Raw genomic sequence first — 13,547 nt, 5'->3', positions numbered from 1 at the left:
TGCTCAGGATAACAAAGAACCTGGTAAGACCAGGAATTTATGTGGGCCACTTGAGCCACAGTGCCGGTTCTGGTTTTCTGGTGGTTAATTGGAGATAAGAGTCTCACAGACTTTCAGGCCCAGGCTGGCTTTGAGCAAAATCCTCAGATTTCAACCTCCTGAGTAGCTAAGATTATAGGCGTTAGCCACAAGGCGCCGGGTTAAGATGATATTCTTATAACAGGCAAAATTATATGTAAACCAAGCTTGAGTTATCCAACTCTAGTCAACTTGTCTGTCAGATTAAATTCTACACCAGACCATTTATGTAGGCTGGAAGAGTGGTAATATGGTAGCAGAAGTAGGGCCCAGAAGCATTTGGACACTACTCATACAGTTTCCTTTTCCATTTGGGACCTGCTTGAACCTCATCACATATACTGATACAGATTTTCTGTTTGGTGATGGAGTGATGCTATGCAAAATAAACATTATGACTTGGCTAGCTAGACAATATCCAGTTCATGATGCAAATCTCAGTGTACATAACTTAGTGGCTTCATGTTTAAGTATCCCGTGTCTACTAATATCCAGAAGCAAGCCAAAAGTTGTTTCTGGAAAAGATAGCAGTTATTTGCAGGTGATGGCAACGTTTTATGCTAAGATTCTTTTTTTTTTCTGCAGTGTTTTTAACTTTTTTTTCACCCGTGTCAGGCTTACCACTTCCAGTTTTCTGGTGGTTAACTGGAGATAAGACTTTTGTGTCCACGCTGGCTTTTAACTACCATCCTCAGATCTCAGCCTCCTGAATAGGTAGGATTACAAGTGTGAGCCACCAGCTTCGAGTTATGCTAAGAATCTTAGGGTTGGGGTTTTGTTGCACCTATAGGTGCTTGCCATGTACTTCAAAATATATTCCCATCTAGCCAGGCTCAGTGGCTCATGCCTGTAATCCTAGCTACTCGGGAGGCTGAGATGTGAGGATCACGATTCCAAGCCAGCCAGGGTACTAAAAAGTCCGAAAGACTCTCATCTCCAGTTAATCACCAGAAAAGTGGCACTGTGGCTCAAGGGGTAGGGTGGCATCCTTGAGCTGAAGAGTTCAGGGACTATGCCCAGGCCCAGAGGACAAGTCCCATGACAGAAAAAAATATGTGTAACCATGTATCATCCACCACTTTAAGCACAACTGAATCTCCCAGATTGTATGGCCCAAGTGGTAGTTTACAGAGCAGCATGGACAAACGCCTTCTCTTGTTCAGGGCTCCACACAGAAATAGCATTTTCTAGGTCACATTTATGCAATACCTGACCAAAGGGGGAAAATAAGAAAGACAACTTTATATTTTAAGGATCACTTACCAAGTCTCTGATAGCCTGCCTAGGACCTGTGATCACTTTCCTAATTACAAAGATCCAGCATAATTCATGTAATTGCACCCATTACCAGGGTTTAATGGATATGTGGTTGAAGGCGTTGTCCAAATGATTTTGTTTTGCAGAATAAATCAATGTCAAATTAAGATAAATCAAAACCCTGGCACTAGTGACTCATACCTGTAACCCTAGCTACTCAGGAAGCTGAGCATGAGTATTCTTGTTCAAAGCCAGCCCAAGCAGGAAAATCCTTGAGATGCCTATGTCCAATTAACCACCAGAAAACCAGTGGAACTGTGGGTCAAGTGGTAGAGCACTAGCTCATTTCTGTGTGAGCCTAACAGACTCATATGGACACTTCAGAAGCCGAGATTTTTCTGATTGGTTGGAGGAGAGCAAACCAGAGATATTCAAGGGTAACATAGATCTGGTCTAAGGGAGATTCCCTAGTGCAGAGATGGAAAGGTCTACAGAGCAAGGTCCTGGAAGTGGTGTCCACTTACTGGCAGTAGTACCTAACCCCATACCAGCAGGAAATAGAACTTTAGTCTTTCAACTACCAGGACATATATGGATAGGCTTTGAGCTCTGTTTACGTTTGCTAAAGCCCTTGAGTCTATAGGCTATGCATTCTTGTAATAGCTCTTTTTGTATCCCTTCTTGACTTTGTCCCATCCTCAAAGACAGCCTGTATCTTGCTGCTCTTTTGCATGAAATCCATAGCCATTCTGTGGAGGTCCTGCTAGTGTGCTGGGAAGGTAAAGGAAGGGAAAATATTGTATAATCTTAAGATTAAATCTTAGGGGGTTGGGGGAGGGAAAGTGGGACAAAAACATGAGAAGAGGTACCAATGTTTGAGAAGTAATGTACCCATTACCTGATGAATGTAACTGTAACCCCTCTATACATTACCCCGACAATAAAACACAATGAAAAGATTAAATCTTAGTTTTCTAGTACTTCTCTGACCTTGGGCTATGACCTTCAAAAGTGGTTCTTAGTTTGTAAAATATTCCTCTCTTGGGAAGTATATAAGATGGCCAATGAAACCAGGGAACTGCTTCCCCTAGGTAGAACAAGGTTCTGGCAAAGTCTTTTCCTTGTAGAGTAGTTCTTTTTATGGAGAAGCCTCTGAACACAGATCAAATGATTAATCTTCTGTTTCCTTTACTGTGACAGAGTAAGAAGGCTTGTTGTTGTACATTTATCATGAAAATTTGATAGGATTTTTGAAGGTAAAATTCAACTATGTGTGTGTCCTTGCTGTATGTCCAGCCAACAGTAGCTTCTCATTTAAATTGCTATTTAACTTTATGACTCCAGGAAGTGGCACTGTGGCTCAAAGGAGTAGAATACTAGCCTTGAGCATAAAGAGCTCAGAGATAGTGCCCATGGCCCTGAGTTCAAGGCCCACTACCAACAAAACAAAACAACACATCTAAGTTTATGGCTCCAGTATGTCTTCTGTTTCAAGTCTTGGTTGTGATCCTCTGGATTTGCTTGTCTTTTCAAATGGTTAAGGATGCCATGTACCCTCCCCCTCCCCCACAAAAAGCATTCAGTTCCCTCTTGAGTTGGAGAAAGTCATTAACTTTCAACACGACCATATTTTCTTGTAAGGGCAACAATGATGGCCTCCAAGCATATGACAGCCAGCACCCGTAGTTGTTAATTTCACTTTTAATTTCTGCATTTTTACACTTTTCCATTCTCCTAGTAGCTAGGATGACAGACCTGAACCACCAGTACCTGGTATGGATTGGAAAACTTTAAAAAAATGACAGCTGCCTAAATATTTCAACAATACAAAGGATTATATATAATTAAAATAAAAACCTGATCCCTTCCTACTTTTCCCTTCTCAATGCCTTGGTATGCTACCACCCTTTCCCTATTACCACAATGGTAGCAAATATATTTGTTTTTCTTTTGTAATACCCTTTTTAATGCATATATTCAGTATAAGAGCTATAGTATTTCTTTAACATATTGAAACATCCAGCATTTCTGGTACTTGTCTACATAAAGGGTAAAAGCATAATAAATCACCAAAAGTTGAACAGACCTCAGGTATAGTTTATTCTTCTATGATAATTCAAATGCTGGTTTGGTTTTTTTGATGGGTCATGGGGCTTGAACTAGGTCGGGGCGTTGTTCCTGAGCTCTTCAAGGCATTGCCCTACTCTTGAGCCAAGCCCAACTTCCTTTTCTAGAGTTTATTTGGAGATAAAGATTTTTAGGTCCTTTAGTGTCTGGGCTGGCTTTGAACCTTGATCCTCAGATCTCAGCCTCCTGAGTAGTTAGGATTAAAGGCATGAATCACTGTGCTGGCTCAGGATGAGTTCTGTCTACCCTATTCCATTTCCTCAAGGAGCTGGTGGACATCACAGTTGGTGGGAACTCACTAAATGACTTTAGCTTGGAGTTATTTTTTTTAGCAAATATATTTGTATATATGGTTTTGCTCCTTGTTACTTCCCTACACAGGACATTATGGGGTATATTTAATACCAGTACACATTCTTCTTTTTCATTTTTAAAATAGCCACATGGTATTCCATCACATAGATTCACATAGTTAATAAAATGATTTTCCAATTAATGAATACTTATTAATCAATAACATCACTAACCTCTTGATAGTAGGTACTTTGATAAATACCTAAAACATACTCTTTGTAAAGATGAGCCTGATGGAATCATGCTCAAAGGAATCAGAATCTTTTTTTTTCTGTCAGTTGTGGGACTTGAACTCTGGGCCTGCCATGGTCCCTGAGCTCTTCAGCTCAAGGCTTCCACCTTACCCCTCGAGCAACAGCACCACTTCCTGTTTTCTGGTGGTTAACTTGGAGATAAGAGTTTCACAGACTTTAGTGCCAGGGCTGGCTTTGAACCTCTATCCTCAGATCTCAGCCTCCTGAGTAGCTAGGATTACAGGCATGAGCCACTGCGCCCAGTGAGAATTATTTTTAACAGCTAGTAGTGTATCTCATATTTCAGCCACACTCAGGTGACAGGAGAGGGGCTGATTTTCATCTTCAGCGCAGTAATGGAATGCATGCTGATTTTCACAAGAAGGCCTTGCCTCAGATGTGACATAGGAAAGGAAGGCCATTAGACAGGCTAAGCTGGATCTGGTCATAGGTCTACAAAAAGGGTTACCAACTGGTGACAACTGACAATACGTGGAACCAACTTTTGGTTGACACAACTGAGGAGAGAGGGCTTCTACTGTCATCTGGTGTGTAGATGTTGCTAAACATCCTTCAATGAATAGGAAAGGCCCTCTACAACAAAGAATTATCTAGTGTCAACTGTCAGTATTTCTAGGTGGAGAATCTCTGACCTTGAATTTATCCTATTTTAAAACTCACATCACTGAGCAAAGTTTTAGGAAGAAAAAAATGTGCACCTGGCTAATGTCTAGATCCGACACCCATAAATTCTGAATTGATTGGGCTTGAGTAGTGTCTGAATAGAAGCTTTCTTAGAGATTTGGGGTGGGGGGCTCTCCTGTGTGTGGACAGGATTGAAAACTAATCTCTGAAGAATCTGGTCTGAGAGAGGACACAGAAGAGCCTGATTACACTATTTTCTTGAGACTAGGATATTACAAAATGTTGATTGGCTTCTTGATGAAGCAATAACAGATTAGGGCACCTCCAGGAAATGGAATGAAATTCCTCTGAGTACTGGAGGTGGGAAGATGGAATTTTTTTTTGCCAGTCCTGGGTCTTGAACTCAGGGCCTTGGCACTGTCCTTGGGCTTTCTCAAGGCTAGAGCTCTATCACTTGAGCCATAGCACCATTTCTAGCTTTTTTATTTTGTATGTATGTGGTACCAAAGACTCAAACCTTGGTCTTTGCGCATACTAGACAAGCACTCTACCACTAGGCCAAACTCCCGCCCCAAGATGGAATTTTATGGCTAAGGTTGTTGTGAGGATTTGGAAAGGCACTGCTTCTAGACAAGTTCAAAGTCTTGTGTGTAAGTGCTCCCAAGGGCCTTCGCTTAACGATGTAACTCCTGTCCAGCTACAAAGATGGCTTTGAATCCAGAGATGGCTAGAGTTTTCCTTCCTCTTCCACTGTCTACTGCAACAGCCCCAATTGGAATTTGCCAAGATTTCCTCCTCTACAGCAGAGGACAGAATTGCCTTCTGGGTTTACTAAAACCAAACCAAAACTATGAGAGGCTTTCTCCAACGCCTAAAGGAAACCAGATCAATCCTAGGGGCAACCTAGAAACCCTACTTCAATGCCAGGATCCAGCTATGCCAGGCCACAGGGTGGAGGCTCTGGGCTGGTCTTTGAGGTTGCAGAGAACAAGTCAGGAGATGGTGGGATCTGGCCGCAGAAAACTACAGCTGGATCTCTGAGCCTTTGGGTGAGACAAGGAACGTTGTGTGCTTCGTGCTTTCCCATTAGCTGATTCTGGAAAAAGTACCTTAAGGTCCATCCCCAAACCCCAGCACAGCACGCATGCGTACGTGTGCCCACCTCTCCATTCACTCCTTTGTAAATGACACATCAAACCCATGTAGTATAGGCTTTGGTACATGAATAACCGCACTTAGAATTTCCAGATTCCAATCTGCCCACAACAGGGAGAATTTGGGCAGGTTCCACGAATCAATTTCTTTTTGGTAAAATAAACACAGTAAAATTAGCGACGCCGGGACATGGAGGACATGAGGGCCAAAGTAGAGATGGTGACTGGTGACCCTGATATCTGCTGTATCGAGTCACTCTGGCTTCCTAGTTTGTGTCACTCCCACAACTGGCTACAAAGATAAACAGCACTGTTCTAGGGACCCAAGATGTACGAGTTGATAGAACTATTCGTGTATTGTACATGAGCCTGTCATACGGATAAAGCAAAGACAATCCTGCATACTTTGGCTTGCTGGAATACGTCCCTGGCGCTTTCTGACTAGCCTAGTTTCCAGAAACTCTAGCTTATAAGGACGGGGTGGGTAGGTGGGTGAACAGGAACCCCAAACCGCGTGGTGTCGCTCAGGGAAGGCTGAGGAAGGAGGGCAGGCCCAGGCTGTAGGGAGGGAAGAAAAGAGGCGAGAGGAGGAGTTTCCCAGGCAACTTTCGCCAGGCGGCCAGCCACAGCACAGCCCCCCTTGGCCTCTACTGTCTCTTCCCGCCGCTTGCAAGCGCGGCAGCACGGTGGAGCCCAGTGAAGCGCCAGCTCGTCATGGGAAGCCCAATTCTCAGGCCCGCGCTGCTGCTACCGCCGGCGCTGCAGCAACAGTTGCTGCTGCTGCTGCTGCTGCTGCTTCGCGTCCCACCTAGCCGCGGCCTCCCAGGTAGGAACCAGAGGAGGAGCTTTCTCCCCTCCTAGGAGCCCCAGAGCCGCCCAGGAATGCTTTGATCCTAACTGAAGGAGGTGTGGGGGACGCCCTTTGTTTACTCTGAACTCTTCTTTGGCGGTCAAGTCCCTCTGCACCCCCCTCACCCCCAGAGTAGACAACACACGGGCTTGCAGATTGTCGCATCAACAGCTGCAGGGAGTTCTACTGCAGCTAAGAGCCCAAGCACCCTCTGGGCCCGGGGTTCCAAGATTCGAATCAAATCCTCACTGGCATTATAAGCTATGGAGAAAAAAAAAATTTTTGGCTGCATGCTACTTGGCTACTTTCTCGTCACACTCGGCTCTCTGTCTTTCGTCGTCAGGACTTTGGGCTTGACAGCTTGTCTTAGAAAAGGTCCCATCTCATTCAAGGTCTCATGACACCACTAGGGCGGCTGGTCATGGAGCCAAGATACAGCAACTTTTGTAACTTACACGGGCAGAGCCCGCATTGGCTAACTCCTCTGCTGTGGATTCTGAGAAAATCAGCTTTTCTTCAACAGGCATGCCAGTGGTGACATGTGGCATGCACTCGATTAGCCCCAGGGAAAGAGGGAGAGGTGCACCATGTGCTGTGTTGGGTTAGGGATAGGGCTTCCTGTTGCCAGAGGGCGTGGTTTCTAGTTTCTAAGGGAACCCTGGTTTTTAATGGGGGTCTCATGGTGTGGGTGGGATCTCCTTGGTAATGTTCCATGTAAAGCTCCAGCTAACTCCCACACATTGAATCAGTTTAGCAGAGAAGTTCCAAAGAGGAGCTGGGCAAAATCCCATGCATCTCCTATGGCTTTTGGTATGAGGAGGAAAAGTATGCCTGTATTCTAATTAACTGTCAGTGGGAAAGTGGAAAACATGAGGTATAGGGCATGCACATATTTGTCTTTGCATTCTATGACACTGAGGGTATTTTTCAAATTCTAATACCATATCAGGGTATTCTAGATATAGTGTTTGAGAGATGTAGTTGTTGGGACTCCTTTGTCCATTCCCAAATCAATGAATGAATCAGAATATGTAAGTATATAAAGAAGAAATTTGTGTGTTGAGCTGATGCTTGTGATCTTGAAGCTGTTTTTTAGGAACTGATTCAGGGCAAAGGAGAAAAGAGATTCATCCTCAGTACAGGGCATGGGAATTTGCTATGTCACTCCCACAAGCTGGTTGAAATCTCATTGAAATGAATGTAATGGGAAAAGTACTGTCAAGGACAATAGAAGTAACTTTCGGGGAGTGAAAAGTGAACAACTCTGGTACCTCAACTACTAGTTGAGTCACTATCAGGCAGGAGCCCTCTTCTTATTTTTCCATCTGATCTTGTTCTCTCTTGCTCTGCACATCCCCTTGTATTCCTTTCTCCAAACTTCTACTCTTACATAGTATAGTTTACTGACAGAACCCAGGCATCCACAGGGTCACAGATTTGCCAGGTTGTGCACTCATTACCCATCTTGTTTTGGGACCCATTAATGGCTTTCCTGGCTCCTTCTAACAGCCTATAGAATCATCTCTCCCATTCTTACGTGGCCAAGATGGGAACTACCATGTTTTTCTTCCCAGCAAGCATCTAATCCTGTCCCCTTGAGCTGTTCAGACCATAGAGAAGCTAAAAACCAACCTGGGAAGCTTGAGAAACATGTCTCTCAGCCTCTGGGCCCTCTCTGCACATTTTAGTGGAACATCTTTGGAAATAAGCTCTATTGGGGCAATCAAAGGCACAGAAGGGGATTTCAGTCCAAGCCAGAGATTCTGGAAGGCTAGGGAGTGGAAACTTTTTCCACCTATGGTCTTGAGGTAAATCACATCAACTGAGTTTACTCTGAGTGTAGGGTGTTTGATTTTAAATATTGTTTAGGAGGCATTGTCTCAGCAAGTGGATGTCAGGTCTCCAATAATGGAGATATTAAAAAATCTGGAATCTAGAACTTCTGAAAGAAGGTAGGGTTCTAGGGCCCCTTCAGCACTCAGATTACATAACTAGCTGAGCTTAGTGAATCTGTCAGAGCTAGAATAAATCATTTCCATTTTCATCCCAGAAGGTCTCTGGAGTTCTTCCATCTCTGAATTTGATGCAGCTTTTCTGGCCCTCTGATTTATTTTCTGCAGTCTAGCAAAGATGCCGTGTTGCCAAAAACTCACATGGAGTGTATGGAGAGCTTCTAGCAGAGTTGTCGGTTCTTGATTGCGTTTATGTGCTTAGAAGACATAGGAGTTCGGATTGGTTCCATTTCTACAAGAACTCTGGAAGGATTGTTTACAGCTGAGATTCTCAAAATTTATTCCATGTCCTTTTGCAAAGCAAACTGAATGTTGTAACCACTAAGAAAGTATCTATGAATCTTCCTAGATCTGGAGAAAACTATTGCTCCTTACCAATCAGGAAAACAAAGTGAGGTTTTCTGAAAGCCAGACCAGAGCACAGCACCCAAATCAGTGTTCACATGCCACATTGAGCAATAAGTGTTAAGAGCAGAACACCTGGTTCAAGCTATACAATTAAAAACTCACTTTGAGTGGGCTACACATTTCAATTTGGTTTAAAAGCATATAATCAGCTGTCAAAAATGCTCTGCAATAAAACAGAGATATGCCAGGGAAAGTCTGGCATTGTGTTCATTGATAACATTCTCAGTGCAGCAGACTACTAGTCATTTTATACTTTTGTGAGCTGAATTAGACACCAGAAACCATCATCAAAGCATGAACTTCAAGCCTTCCCACTTCTTCCCCACCTCACACCACAGTCAAAGCCCAACCCTTCTCAGTTACACTTTTTTTTGGCCAGTCCTGGGCTTGAGCTCAGGGCCTGAGCACTGTCCCTGGATTTTCTCAAGGCTAGAGCTCTACCACTTGAGCCTCAGCACCACTTCTGGCTTTTTTCTATGTATGTGGTACTGAGGAATTGAGCCCGGATCTTCGTGCATGCTAGGCAAGCACTCTACCACTAGGCCAAACTCCCAGCTCCTCAGTTAGATTTTTACGATAACATTATGTGGGGTGAACCCATTCACCTTTCTCTAGCCGAATGCTGATCTTTTAGGTACATTGCTTTAGCACCATTTTGTGTATGTATATGTGTGTGCTAATCCTGAGGCTTGAACTGAGGGTCTGGGTACTCCCCTTGAGTAATTTTTTTCTCAAGGATAGTGCTCTACCACTTGCATAGCTCCACTTCTAGCATTTTGGTGGTTAACTGGAGATAAGAGTCCCATGGTCTTTCCTGCCCAGGCTGACTTTGAACTGTAACCTTCAGATCTTATCCTCCTGAGTAGCTATAATTAAAAGAATGAATTACCGGCTCATTAGCATCTGTTTTGATCACATTAGTCTATGTACTGAGAAACTTAGAGGAGCAGCTCCCTGTTTGCTCTCAAGTAGAAAGTTGTTTTAGGAGGATACATACTTTGCTTGTAGCTTACTTTTCAAGTCTCTTTCCTAACTTTCTAAACTCCATCCCAAATAGATTACTTGTCCCTACAGAGCTTCAGTTATATTTTCCTTTTTCCTGACAGAATCTAATCTCTGCATTCAAAATGCTTCCACAGTCATCATCCATAATATACCCACTGTCTTGCAACATCTCATTTTAATGATACGCTTTTTCTTTTTTCAATGCGGTGCTGGTGATTGAGCTCATGGCCTTATGTACACTCTACTGACAAGCTATATCCTTGAAATATTTCCTTGATCCTTGACATAGAAAGGTTTCTGTCTTCTTTTGAATATACATAGATCTGTGTGGCTTTCCAGTAGTCTTTATCACACATACCATACATTGTAATGATTTATGGGCTTCTCTTCTAGAGTCTGAACAGCTCAAAGCAGGGACTGTGCTGTGTTTTACCCTTGTTTGTATTTCCCACGGTGCCTAGTAGTATACTTGCTGCTAAGTGGGTATTTGTACTTATTGAATTAACTGCCCTTGCAACTCTGATGATGGGCGATTAGACAAGAAAAGACCTGAAGGAAACATGTGCACAGGTAAACAGGACTTTGTGGCACCCTGAATCTAAATATATACATAGCTACCATGGTTTCCTCACTACAGAGGTGCATTTTAAAATCCACGAGCACCCTCTGTTTAAGCAATAACCTCTGTTGGGGGCTGTAAGTTGAGAGACTTGAGTGTAGCCACAAGTAGGAGTTTGCAATTATTATTTTTGTTGGCCACTTTGCTCTGGGCCCTTCCAAAGTAGTTGAATGGTTCCCTTAGTAAACGCAAATATGTATGCTACATCAATTCCCCTTTCAGGGAACACAACTAAAACTCGTAATTGAAAGTGAAGAGAGTTTAAACAGAAGGTTTACTTTTGCCAAGCTATAACATATTATACAAGTTTTAGCAGCCAAGTGATGATAAATATTTGGGTTAAAAATTCACTTCCAAAACAGCAGAATGAATAATAACTTCTGTGAACTTCCAGTTTTAGGGAGATTCTCAAGCCAGTTTTGTGGTTCTCCATTGTATGTTTGCTTGACTGCTAGTTTTTCTGGGACATTTTTTTTAGGAGGAGGTGGTATTTAAATGTGCTCTTACTCTAGGAAACTTGAATTTAGTTCTGAAATAGAGTCTGCTTCTGCTTCCTCCTATAGTTTTTTTTTCTCCAGTCATGGAGCCTGAACTCTGGGCTTAGGTGCTGTCCCTGAGCTTTCCATCTCAAGGCCACCTCCCTACCCTTTGAGCCACAGCACCACTTCAGGTTTTCTGCTGGTTAATTGGAGATGAGTCTCACGATCTTTAGTGCCTGGGCTGGCTTTGAACCACAATCCTCAGACCACAGCCTTCTGAATAGCAGGGATAATAGGCAAGAGCCACCGCGCCCAGCTATACAGTAGAAGTTTAAAGCAGTTTTTTTTTTGCCAATCTCAGGGCTTGGTTTCAGGGTCTGAAAGCTATCCCTGAGTTTTTTTCCCCCCACTCCAATCTAGTGCTCTACCAGAGCTCTGCTTCTGGCTTGTTTTCTGTTTAATTGTAGATAAGAGTACCATGGAATTTCATGCCCTGGTTGGCTTCAAACCCCATCTTTAGATCTCAGTCTCCTGAGTAGCTAGATTACAGGTGTGAGCCACTGGGCCCCAGCTGACACTTAAGTTTTTGGAGTAGACATAAATGATGAACATGTTTATTTGCTTGCATTATAGGTAAGGTTTGAAAATTAGAAACAAAAATTGGTTTAGATATTCTTTTGTTTCAGAAAGAAGGCCCTATCATAATTTCAAAAAACTTTGCTTTTTAGATATCTTTATGAGGTCTGTGAGGGCAATCTACAGTTAGTAGGCACAAAACAAAATACAACTAAAATAAAATTATTAAAGAAAACTTTGATTGCACCAATAAGTAGGTGGCCTCTGTAATTGTAGTCAGCTGTACAGTTTCTCATGTACAAAACAACACTTGATTGGGGATGAAACTCAATGTCAAAATGTGTCCTGGGCTGGGAGTTTGGCCTAGTGGTACAGTGCTTGCCTGGCATGTGCGAAGACCTGAATTCAACTCCTTGGTACCACATACATAGAAAAAGCCCAAGTGGTGCTGTGGCTCAAGTGGTAGAATTCTAGCCTTGAGGAAAGCCCAAGGACAATGTTCAGGCCCTGAATTCAAGCCCCATATGTGGCAAAAAAATGTGTCCTTAGTATGTTTGAGGCCTTGAGTTCAAATCCCAGCACTCCTGAAAAGTAACATTTAAAAAATTGAAACACCCTTCTTGAACACTTGTTTGTTAAACTTGTCATTTAAAATATGATGTAAAAAATCAACGTTAATAAATTCTTTAATAAAAAAAATTGGAACACCAAATAAAACATATAAGCAAATTATGATTGTCTTCAGATCTTGACTGGTAACTTCTTTTATCCCTACTTAGAGCAATGTTTGGGACCTGGGACAGCATCTTTTTCTTTGTTTCTTTTTCACTCATGGAGAATGTTCATTTTATTTTGAAATACCAGAATAGAATAATGATTATGCAGACATTAGCTGGGCACTCTGGGAGAGTATCTTGAGTCACTATTTGTGGGTTGATTTATTGTAGTAGTTGTGCCAGAGAATCAAACTATTTTATTTCAAATATCCCTGTAGGATTAAAGCAGAATATTTCATAGAATTCTTCTTCAAGGAAAAAGAAAAGGAGATAGCAAATTGTCAGTGAAAATTTGTAGTACTTTGAACAGAAGAGCTGATTGGACAGGCAGCAAGTTAGGGCATAGTTAACTGGCAAGACTCTTGGCCATCAAAGCATTCTAGGACAATACTCTAAGAGATTTACAAACTCCAGGGAGTCCTTTGGGGTAGGCTTTACAGATCATGATTGCATAAGAAAAAGGTCATTGGTAGCATGGCTGAACTCCCAAGTTTTTCCAGATGATAATTAGTTGCACCTGGGTTTTGCAGGCCCATGGCACACTTTGGCCCAGAAACTTCTGGAGCACTTATTCTTGAGTAGAATGATTCACATACCCATAATCTGTAGCTCATACTGGAATGCTCTTTATGCCTTCTCCAGGGAGAAGATAAATAGATTTGAACATAATGGCTTGGATTATCCCAGAGATTTGGGGTTGTAAATTGCACAGATTGGTTTTAAAACATTTTATGAGTAATACTCAGTCAGATTCTACCAGAAATTGAGGGCAGATTTTCTGCGTGGTCTTGAAATATCATTGCAGTAATATTGTTTTTCCTGTCCTGCTTATAGTGAGTGACCTATAGTGAGATGGGTAGCATGTTCCAGTAACTTGTTTTCACAAGTGTCACTAGCTATTTTTAATGTCTATCCAGTTGTGGTCAATGATAGTTGTACTCTGATATTCTCTAATGGTTGACCCCAGTCTGCTG

At 42.5% G+C, this 13,547-nt stretch overlaps 1 protein-coding gene across 1 annotated transcript in view; it reads left to right on the top strand.

The window, feature by feature from the left end:
* Positions 1-6,472: 6,472 nt before the first annotated feature.
* Positions 6,473-13,547, top strand: part of Srpx (sushi repeat containing protein X-linked) — a 66,908-nt gene continuing 59,833 nt past the window's right edge. Inside the window, exon 1 of the mRNA XM_090326989.1 lies at positions 6,473-6,674. Within this exon, the coding sequence (XP_090183115.1) occupies positions 6,563-6,674 (112 nt within the window). The 5' untranslated portion in view covers positions 6,473-6,562. The remainder of the gene's footprint in view (positions 6,675-13,547) is intronic.

Source organism: Megascapheus bottae, chromosome X, assembly GCF_031878675.1.
Source record: "Megascapheus bottae isolate mThoBot1 chromosome X, mThoBot2.hap1, whole genome shotgun sequence".
In the NCBI taxonomy this organism is placed as follows: domain Eukaryota; kingdom Metazoa; phylum Chordata; class Mammalia; order Rodentia; family Geomyidae; genus Megascapheus; species Megascapheus bottae.
The sequence above is the reverse complement of the archived record's forward strand: the minus strand, read 5'-3'. Positions and strand labels throughout refer to the sequence as shown.